The sequence below is a fragment of the Salmo salar genome, chromosome ssa19 (assembly GCF_905237065.1).
Source record: "Salmo salar chromosome ssa19, Ssal_v3.1, whole genome shotgun sequence".
Lineage (NCBI taxonomy): Eukaryota > Metazoa > Chordata > Actinopteri > Salmoniformes > Salmonidae > Salmo > Salmo salar.
The window spans coordinates 4,829,157-4,840,743 of NC_059460.1; the positions used below are offsets into that span (position 1 = coordinate 4,829,157).

An 11,587-nucleotide genomic window follows, 5' to 3' on the forward strand; every position below is an offset into this window, starting at 1 on the left:
ACTCTCTCTGCTGGTCAGGATGTGACAGTACCCCCCCCCCTAAAGGTGCAGACCCCGGATGCACCTCAAAAGAAAACACAAAAAAAACAACCCCCCCAAAAAATTCCCCCTTAACTAAAGGGAGGGAATGGAGGGTCAACGACGGCACCTGTGCAACACCCCCCCTCCCCAACCCACCTATACTGGAGGTGGCTCTGGTTCTGGCCTACTATCCTCCAGACTATAGACAGAGTCTCTTAGCTCCGGGTCGTAGGCGGACTCATTCGGTTCCAAGCTGTAGACAGACTCACACAGTTCACAGTTAATTTCACCCTCATTCTGTTCCGGGTCGCAGGCAGACTCACCCGGTTCCGGACAGTGGGCCGTCTCCCCCGGTTCCGGACCCTCTGGACGAGGCACTGTTGCCGGACCCTCTGGACGAGGCTCTCTTGCCGGACCCTCTGGACGAGGCACTCTTGCCGGACCCTCTGGACGAGGCACTCTTGCCGGACCCTCTGGACGAGGCACTCTTGCCGGACCCTCTGGACGAGGCACTCTTGCCGGACCCTCTGGACGAGGCACTCTTGCCGGACACTCGGGGCTGGTCTGACGCACTGGAAGCCTGATGCGTGGGGCTGGTAGTGGAGGTACCAGCCTGGGGACACGCACCTCAGGGCTAGTGCGAGGAGCGGGAACAGGCTGAGTAGGACTAGGCTGACTCACTGGAAGCTTGATGCGTGGTGCTGGTACTGGACGTGCCAGACTAAAGGTTCGCACTTCCGCGTCAGCACGAGAGGCGGGAACTGGAAAAACTGGGCCCTGGAGGCGCACAGGTGGTCTTGATCGCAACTCCTGCACAACCCGTCCTGGCTGGGTGGAACTAGCAGCCCTGTACGAGCGGGGTGCTAGTACAGGGCGAACTGGGCTGTGCAGGTGCTTGATGGTTACCGTGCGTCGAGCGGGCATAGGGTAGCCTGGTCCTAGGAGGCGTACCAGCGACCAGACGCGCTGCGCAGGCATCCTCCTACCAGGCTGGATGCCCACTCTAGCACGGCATCTGCGATGGGCTGGAATAGCTCGCACCGGACTGTGCGAGCGTATGGGCGAGATCGTGCGCACTTCTTCAAACTTCGGCGCCCTCCACTCCATACGTTTCTTCCTATAAGCACGGGTAGCTGGCTTAGGGCTCATCCTTGACGCAGCCAAACTACCCGTGTGCCCCCCCCCAAAAAAAATATTGGGGGTGCCTCTCGTGCTTCTCCCTCAGCGCGTACATGGCCTTATATCGACGCCTCTCTGCCTTGGCCTCTTCTATCTCTTCCCTTGGGCGACGGTATTCCCCAGCCTGGTGCCAAGGTCCTGCCCCGTCCAGAATCTCCTCCCACGTCCATTTCTCTCGATTGTCCAACTCAAAGTCCCTTTTCTCCTTCCTCCGCTGCTTGGTCTCTTTATGGTGGGTTGTTCTGTAATGCTCCTCTTCGTCTGAAGATATAGAGAAATCGCTGTCGGAGAAAGTGGACCAATACGCAGCGGGTTGCGTGCTCATCATATTTTATTTAACCTGTTAGGGCTAGGGGGCAGAATTTGCACGGCTGGATAAAAAATTTGTACCCGATTTAATCTGGTTACTAATCCTACCCAGTAACTAGAATATGCATATACTTAGTATATATGGATAGAAAACACTCTAAAGTTTCTAAAACTGTTTGAATGGTGTCTGTGAGTATAATAGAACTCATTTGGCAGGCAAAACCCTGAGACATTTTCTGACAGGAAGTGGATACCTGATGTGTTGTATTACCTTTAAACCTATGCCATTGAAAAACACAGGGTCTGAGGAATATTTTGGCACTTCCTATTGCTTCCACTAGATGTCACCAGCCTTTACAAAGTGTTTTGAGTCTTCTGGAGGGAGATCTGACCGAACAAGAGCCATGGAACGATGATGGCCCATTAGACACCTGGCGCGCGAGTTCATGTTGGGTACCCTCGTTCCAATACGTTATAAAAGAGAATGCATTCGTCCACCTTGAATATTATTCATGTTCTGGTTAAAAAAGGCCCTAATGATTTATGCTATACAACGTTTGACATGTTTGAACGAACGTAAATATATTTTTTCCCCTCGTTCATAACGAGAAGTCCGGCTGGCTTAGATCATGTGCTAACAAGACGGAGATTTTTGGACATAAATGATGAGCTTTTTTGAACAAAACTACATTCGTTATGGACCTGTGATACCTGGAAGTGACATCTGATGAAGAGAATCAAAGGTAATGGATTATTTACATAGTATTTTCGATTTTAGATCTCCCCAACATGACGTCTAGTCTGTATCGCAACGCGTATTTTTCTGGGCGCAGTGCTCAGATTATTGCAAAGTGTGATTTCCCAGTAAGGTTATTTTTAAATCCGGCAAGTTGATTGCGTTCAAGAGATGTAAATCTATAATTCTTTAAATGACAATATAATATTTTACCAATGTTTTCTAATTTTAATTATTTAATTTGTGGTACTGACTTGACTGCCGGTTATTGGAGGGAAACGATTTCCTCAACATCAATGCCATAGTAAAACGCTGTTTTTGGATATAAATATGAACTTGATAGAACTAAAAATGCATGCATTGTCTAACATAATGTCCTAGGAGTGTCATCTGATGGAGATTGTAAAAGGTTAGTGCATCATTTTAGCTGGTTTTATGGTTTTGGTGACCCTGTCTTTGAATTGACAAAACATTACACACAACTCTTGTAAATGTACTGTCCTAACATACTCTAAATTTATGCTTTCGCCGTAAAACCTTTTTGAAATCGTAAAACGTGGTTAGATTAAGGAGATGTTTATCTTTCAAAGGGTGTAAAATAGTTGTATGTTTGAAAAATTTGAATTTTGACATTTATTTGGATTCAAATTTGCCGCTCTTGAAATGCACCTGCTGTTGATGGAGTGCACCACGGGTGGGACGCTTGCGTCCCACCTAGCCCATAGAGGTTAAATGTGAACACCAAGAAACAAAGACCGACAGGAACAGTTTCGCAGGCTATACGCAATGCAAAAACAACAACCCACAAACCCCAGGTGAAAAACACACTCCTAATATATGACTCCCAATCAGGAACAACGAAATACAGCTGTTCCTGATCGGGAGCCACACAAACTAACAAAGAAATAGAATACCTAGAAAACACATACAACACAAACCTTCTGCCACGTCCTGACCAAAACTAATACAATACTCCCTCTGCTGGTCAGGACGTGACATGTTAGCTATTAAAATCAGATCCAACAATAATATCAAGGGATTAGAAATACAGGGCTTGAAAACAAAGGTGTCATTGTACGCTGATGATTCATGTCTCTTTTTAAATCCACAACTTGGATCCCTCCACAACATCATAGAGGATCTAGATCATTTTTCAAACCTCTCTGGATTACAACCAAATTATGATAAATGTACTATATTACGTATTGGATTACAAAAAAATACTGCTTTTATTTACCATGTAGTTTACCAATAAAATGGTCTGATGGTGATGTGGATATACTCGGTATACATACAGTATTTCTAAATAAATAAATGATCTCACTATAATACATTTTAATAGAAAGTTAGCAAAAATAGATAAGATCTTGCTACCATGGAAAGGAAAATACCTGTCTATATGTGAAAAAAATCACCCTGATTAACTCTTTAGTCATTTCCCAGTTTACCTATTTGCTTATGGTCTTGCGTACACCTAGCGAACTGTTTTTTAAATGATATGAGAAAAAAAGATTCCATTTTATTTGGAACGACAAGCCAGACGAAATTAAACGGGCCTATTTATATAATGAATATGAATTTGGAGGGCAGAAATTATTAAATATTTAAGCATTAGACTTCTCACTAAAGGCTTCACTCATACAAAGGTTATACTTAAATCCGAACTGGTTCTCAAGCAAATGATTAAGAATGTCTCACCCTATGTTCAAGAAAGGCCTTTTTTCCCTTTATTCAGATTACAACCTCTCACTTTCAGTTATTTGAAAAGGAAATAATCTCCCAAATATCGCTATAGCACAAAACATGTTACAAACATTATTGGGCACAGACAAGAGCACAAAGGGCAAGAAGGTAGAGACAACAATACATCACGCAAAGCAGCCACACCTGTCAGTAAGTGTCCATGATTGAGTCTTTAAATGAAGAGATTGAGATAAAACTGTCCAGTTTGAGTGTTTGTTGCAGCTCGTTCCAGTCGCTAGCTGCAGCGAACTGAAAAGACGAGCGACCCATGGATGTGTGTTTTTTGGGGACATTTAACAGAATGTGACTGGCAGAACAGGTGTTGTATGTGGCGGATGAGGGCTGCAGTAGATATCTCAGATAGGGGGAGTGAGGCCTAAGAGAGGTTTATAAATAAGCATCAACCAGTGGGTCTTGCGACGGATATACAGAGATGACCAGTTTACAGAGGAGTGTAGAGTGCAGTGATGTGTCCTATAAGGAGCATTGGTGGCAAATCTGATGGCCGAATGGTAAAGAACATCTAGCTGTTCGACAGCAGCCTTACCTGCCAATCTATACATTATGTCTCCATAATCTAGCATGGGTAGGACGGTCATCTGAATCAGGGTTAGTTTGGCAGCTGGGGTGAAAGAGGAGCGATTACGATAGAGGAAAGCAAGTCTAGATTTAACTTTAGCCTGCAGCTTTGATATGTGCTGAGAGAAGGACAGTGCACTGTCTAGCCATAATCCCAAGTACTTGTATGAGGTGACTACCTCAAGCTCTAAACCCTCAGAGGTAGTAATCACACCTGTGGGAAGAGGGGCATTCTTCTTGCCAAACCACATGACCTTTGTTTTGGAGGTGTTCAGACAAGGTTAAGGGTTGAGAAAGCTTGTTGGACACGAGTCGCCTCTTCACTGTTGAAGCATTCCAGGTGAAGCTGGTTGAGAGAATGGGTGGCTACTTTGAAGAATCTAAATTCAAAAATATATTTTGATTCGTTCAACACTTTTTTGGTAACTACATGATTCCATGTGTGTTATTTCATAATTTTGATGTCTTCACTACTATTCTACAATGTAGAAAATAGTAAAATAAAGAAAAACCCTTGAATGAGTAGGTGTGTCCAAACTTTTGACTGGTACTGTATAGTTTTGGTATAATGTGTATATTTATGGTGTATATACAGAGTGCATTTGTAAAAGAGACCAAGGTCTTAATATGTCTTTCCTGTGAAAATAAAGGTTAAATAAATACAAAATTACTAATAATTTCACTGTAATCGATTCACAAAAACATAGTCGAGAACGCACTTCATTGTTTTAATACTGGAATGGATTTGAAAAAGAACAGATTAAAAACTATTTACAAGTTTAAGTCCAATTCAACCGTTTTTTTAGTTAGAGAAAACAAAACATGGAACTTAAAAACGTCACCATAGTTTGATGCACAGTAGGTCAACAAACGTTCACACGGACAAAGTAAAAAAATAAATCTAATTATTTTCCAACTTCAACTAATACTACACATTGGATCCTTAAAAGCGCTATACAATCTATACATTTGTATTTATTTATAATGAACACACTTGCTATCACAAAACAATTTTGCAAAAGGCCACATTTCCAATTAACTGTTTTGACCACTGTAGCTCTTCTCTGTTAATTCACTCTCTTTCTCTCCATAGACAGTACACCATTTTCTGATGCATGTCATCTTCATAAATTAAAACATTGGAGGCATTCGATGTTGCAGCCGACTTTAAAGGTGAGTCGAGACTGACTGATCTACAAATCACCTTGCATCATACATAACTACTCAATAGTATTTGTGATCAGCCAGTCAGTCAAAATACAACACGGTTTTGATGCTCTCAAACACGGCCATTACATTTCCAATGACAACGGGTTCCTGCCCGACAACATTGCAGACGCATTCCAGATCTTACTGTACAATGCCTGGATAGGTATTTAACATATCAGCTTACCACATCATATGATATAGCAATCTGACGGACAACTGCACAGTCGATGACTTGGCACACAACCATTGGTTGATGCAATGGAACGCCTGCACATCTTGTTGGGCTGGAACTCGACCATTACCTTCTATCTCCTCTACCTCAGAATACAGCCCTCCCACTCATATCCAGGTAGGACCCCTGAGCGTGGGTGTGGCCATGCTGGTGCTGCCTGTACATGTGCCTGAGAGGTATGGGGAAGGACGAGCGGGGGTCCTGACACAGGCGCAGAGGATAGGAAGAGAAGGGGGGATAGAGGGCAGGGGGTGTGGAGGAGGAGGAGACACAAGATGAAAGAGAGGGATCCAGTCGAGGCAGGAGTGAGGGGTGGTGAAGTACCATTTCTGGAAGATAGGGTGTGCCAGAGTTGAACTGGGAGAAGGAGCCAATCTCGGTGGGCGCTATCGGGGGGTAGGAGGAGGGCGTGGTGGTCTGGTTCTGGGGACATGTCGTTGGAGGGAGGGAGTGGTCTGTCAGGGAGAAGGGCGGGATGTGAGAAGAGGCAGAAGGCTGGAAAGAGGCGACGGACACAGAGGGAATGGCGGAACAGGAAGAGGGTTGGTAAACTGGATTAGGAAGGGGGGATTGGGGGTGAGTGAAGGAGGAAGGAAGAAAGGACGACCCGACAGAGGGAGCTTGGATCTGAGTCGGGATGGGAATAGACACAGCGGAGTGGACGGAGCTGGAGGAAACATTCGGAAGAGTCCAATTTTGAACTGAAGAAGAGCAAGAAGAGAGGGATGAAGGGAGAGAGGGAAAGGGATAAGCTAGAGGTGCGGAATGGGAAGAAAGAGAGTAAGGGAGAGAGGGAACGGGGTGTGATTGAGAAGTTGAGTGACTTGAGAGGTTGAAGAGAGACGGAGGGGTGGTTTGGATGACGTTGGAGAGAGGTAGGTTTGGGTAGGGGTATGCTGTGGGGTTAAAGACCAACAGAGGGGGGGTCTGGTTGGAGATGGGGACAGCTTGTAGAGCCTGGTTCGGGGGAGTGAGCATGGAATGGGTGGTCACCCCATTCTGCTGGATGGGTTGACAAGAAGGAGGAGGGAGTGATGGAAAAGAGGTATTTGTGGGTGTATGAGGACTGAGCAGGCCTTCCTGTGGGTTGGATGGAAGGATGGAGTGAAAGGAGGTGGATGACAGGAGAGGCTTGGGGGAGGATGGAGTGGAAATAGACAAGGTGGGGTAGGTGAAACTAGTTTGCTGAAGCGAGGGAGATGTGGTGGAGGAAGGGAGGGTAGGAGAAGAGGAGAGAATAGAGGGATAGTCAGTGGTGGCCATGGATGGATAATTAAAAGTAGAGGTGGGGGAGGGTTGGGGGATGGAGAGATCTGAGCGGTAAGAGGATGAAGACTGAGGATGAGGAGCAGGGGCAAAAGAGGAAGAACCAAGAGGAGTGGCTGGATATGTCCCATTGTAAGTGGAAAGACTCATAGTGACGGACCTGCAAGGTAAAAAAAAAAAAAAAAATCTCATTATTGCAACCTGCTGTGAATGTAACTGACACATAACAGCTGACCAAAGGTGTTGTACCAATGATTTGTTAATTATTTAAAGATATGGATGGGGTACATCTCAATACTCTAAAGTGTCTTTGTTTCCTTGTCTCCATCTGGTGGCAGGTAAAGTCCAGCAAAGTCCAGGTAGGCATCCTCGATCCCCACATTGCTTTTATATAGCCAGATTTTCAAATCAGTGCAGATGAAGCATATAGATTTTAAAATGTAACCTTTATTTAACTAGGCAAGTCAGTTAAGAATAAATTATTATTTACAATGATGGTCTACTGGGGAACAGTGGGTTAACTGCCTTGTTCAGGAGCAGAATGACATATTTTTACCTTGTCAGCTCGGGGATTTGATCCAGCAACCTTTTGGTTACGTTCTAACCACTAGGCTACCTGCCACCCCAAAGAGCTAACCTTGGCCGCAGATCCTTACTTTAGACAATCAACATGCACTATTGTGAACTTAAATGTTTATAAACCCAAAACTCACCTGTCCATCATTCCATCGGTGACTTTGTTGCCCGATGCATCTTGTGGCCCCTTGGTCATATCGGCCGTGATGTTAGCTGTGATGTCAGTCATCTGGGAGGCAATGAAGGTTTGGCCCACCAGGTCTAGAGCCTGCTGCTGCTCTGGAACAGGGCTCTCGTGGAAAGGGGTTTCGTTGGAGCCATACCCACACACAGACTCGGGGAGAGGGGGAAGGGATGGGAGAGATGCCAGGGCCAGGCTCTGGAGGTCAGAGGAGGAAGAGGAGTACTGAGACAGGAGCTCAGTGGAGTCACACGGGTCACAGCTCACTGAGAGAGAGGATAGAGGAAGTAGATAGAAGGGATGAAAAACTAGTAAAATAGGATTTTAGTTGACCATTTTAAAAACAATAAACAAAACATATGTATAAATCAAATCATTGAGGAGGACACAGAAAACGGTCAGAAAACCGTCTCCATTGCAATGAATGATTGTTGGATGGAAGAGGAATCAACAAGTTGAGAGAAATTTGAGTAATATTAAGCTCACCAATATCTAGAGGTTCATTTAGCTTCCGCTTTTGCCTCACGTCCCTCTGTCTGGAAGAAAATAAAAATATAGATAGGTGAGTGTATGTGGACAAATTGGTGTGTGTGCGTGCGTGCGTGTGAATGTGTGTGTGTGAGCATGTGTGTCTGTGTGTGCTATACCTTTTGCTATTCATGCCATCCTCTCTAAAGCCCTTAGCGAAGGGATTGGATTGGATCTTCAGTTCAGTGATCTGCCAATCAGTCACACAGTCAGTAACCATTATAAGAAGAATAGAAAGTATTGTATATTAGAAGTGTATAAAAACATTCTCTGAGAAACTATATTATCTTTTACCCATTTTATATTTTATGCATATACTGTCACTCGTTCTCTCTCTCTACACACACACACACACACACACACACACACACACACACCCTTCCTTCTCTATCCTCCTTACCTTATTGTTCTGGTAGGCGGTGACGGTGAGAAACTGGGTCTCTGGGAAGATGAAGGAGTGTTGCCCTCCGCCCCACCTCAGCACGTCCCTGGCCTCGATCACGTGTACCCGCGGCTGGTAACGGTGGAGGGAGTGGAGGATGATCTACGAGAAGGAAGAGAGAGCGAGGAAGGAAGAAAGTCATTATTATTGTCATTATAGAAAGTTGGGTATGACATGACCATTTTTGTTTTTAAGAAATAGATAGGCCTAGATTCACACCTATAAACGCACACACAACACACACACACATACATCCATCAACCCCCCCCCCCACACACACACACACACACACACTCACTCACTGTCATACTTTCTTTCTCCCACTATACTCACATATCCCTGTGTGTCCAGCGTGTTGTTGGTGAGCTTGGCGCGGTGGAAGGAGATGCTCCTGCTCTGCCAGTGGGCACCCGTGGCTGGCGAGTCTGGGTGGATAAACACCCGGTCGGGTAAGCGGGCCTCAGCGCCACCCACCACCTGCCAGGTGTCGCCCTGAAAGCGGTAGCGAGAGGTGTCCATGGCCACCACATCCAGCAGCATGATGTAGCGCAGCGCCGGGTTCAGGCCTGACAGCTTTACCCTCAGCTGGGGGAACATCCGCCTTGGAGGAGAGAGTGGATGAAAGGAGACAGAGAAATAAGGAGGGGGAGAAAGAGAGGGAAAGATAATGGTTTTATTACACAATTTTTTTTACACAATTTTAGAAGCATTACAAAGTATCAATGGCAGCTAGGCTGAATTATTTGATACAATTTACACATTACATAGGAAGAGAGGAAAAGATGGAGAGAGAAAGAAGAAAAGGGAAAGAAAGAGAGAGAGAGGTTGCACGGGAGAAGGAGACAAAGGGGGAAGAAAGAAATAGAGAGGGATATAAGGAAAGGGAGGGAGATAGAGAGAAAGAAAGAAACAGAAGGGTGAGCAGGAAAGAAGAAGTGGGAGAGAGAGATTGATAAATATAATAATTCTCAACCATTAACACCTATGAGAAGGCATTTCCCAGTAAATGAATTTCCTTTATTAACCTTTGAGCATTTAGCAGTGGAGATACATTTAAATCAAACTTTATTGAAAAAAAAAATCGCAACATGGGTCACAGATGGACAGCACTCACCTGCCCTTCTTGGTGATGATCATCTCTGTGCCCACGGAGCAGAAATGTTTCCACAGTGAACCGTTCTCCAGCTCCATCTTGACGCTGTCCTGCTGGCCTTTACAGGTTGGCTTGCTGGGGGCGGGGGGTGGGGCCAGAGGGTGAGAGGGCATGGCCCCGGCAGCCATGTCATAGGAGGAGGGGTAGAGGGGCATGTGGGCAGGAGGTTCCCTCTCTGGTAGGGGGGCGTATAATTATAATTAATTTGCTTCAGTTAGGGTTCAAGTAAGCATGGGAGTGCTGTGCAACCTAACATCTAAATTAAAGGAAATTTCCACCCAAAAACAGGAATACCCCCGGTATGATGCAAAATGCATCATATTGGCTCTATTTCTGTATTTCTAAAGTTTTATGCATTGAAAACTTGATTGCTGACATGCAAAATATTTTGGGACTATATCAACATTAGACTAATGAAACAAATACCAAAAGATAATTTTGGGGTGAAATGTTCCTTTAATAAGGGCCAGGGTATCCCCATTTGAATTTGTAGCATCTTCATAAGAAATGACACCCCAGAATTTGGTGTTGATCAATGACCATTTTGGCATTGAGATAAGCATTACCACATAATATTAATACTCTGATATTCATACTAATTCATTTGAGCAGATCTTATCATAAAACAATGATCTGAATTGGATTGAGTAATTATGACAGTATTTCAAAGGATTTACCATGAATTGTAAAGCACCACATGACATGCATACACACTGATGCTTTCTCTCAAATACACATTGACACAGACAGACGCACACACTCGCCTCTATAGTAGCAGTCTCCAACTCTTTGGTGCCCAAGGGCCAAATTGGGGTACATCTCCACACTCAGCATCTCTTCGTTCTCGCTATACCTCTCTCTCTTTTTCCTCTCCCTTGCTCAGTAACTCACTCTATTTATCTCTTTCTCTCTCTGTCCATTTACTGCCAATCAGTGTGTTTGTTCTCCAGTGCGATTTGTCCTTGATGTTTCGATCTTGTCCTTGTAGTATTCTCTTTGAGTTTTCTTTTTGGCTATGGTATTTCTTCTTATTTTCCCCTTTACTCTGTCTGTCTTGTCCCTCTCTCTTTCTCTTCTTTAAATGTCCCTCTCGCTCAGGGCCTATGTGTTATATAGGTGAGTGAGGCTTCACACATCGGCCAAATGGGCAGTTTTCACACTCCCTTCTTTTTAACTCTCCCTAGGACCAACCTGCAGGCTGCAGGCCCCCTCTCTGTTCTCATTCTCTAAACAGACAGCTGACTAATGCAAAAACAGCACAGAGCAGCGTCCAATGGGTTACATCAAGAAATAAGGCCAGTTATATACATATATGTACACATTTTATTTTGTACATATATATATATATATATATATATATATATATATATATATATATATATATATATATATATATATACAGTACCAGTCAAAAGTTTAGACTGGTACTCATT

General features: G+C 44.4%; 1 protein-coding gene across 1 annotated transcript; it reads right to left on the reverse strand.

Moving 5' to 3' along the window:
- Nucleotides 1–6,095: 6,095 nt before the first annotated feature.
- On the reverse strand, nucleotides 6,096–11,138 carry tbx6 (T-box transcription factor 6). Its single transcript, XM_045701907.1, has 8 exons — nucleotides 10,919–11,138; nucleotides 10,116–10,329; nucleotides 9,335–9,602; nucleotides 8,960–9,103; nucleotides 8,679–8,749; nucleotides 8,518–8,567; nucleotides 7,988–8,297; nucleotides 6,096–7,434 (listed from the first exon to the last, which is right to left on the reverse strand). Exons 1-8 carry the CDS (start codon nucleotides 10,986–10,988, stop codon nucleotides 6,096–6,098), a joined length of 2,466 nt encoding a protein of 821 aa, XP_045557863.1. The 5' UTR covers nucleotides 10,989–11,138.
- Between the last annotated feature and the right edge of the window lie 449 nt (nucleotides 11,139–11,587).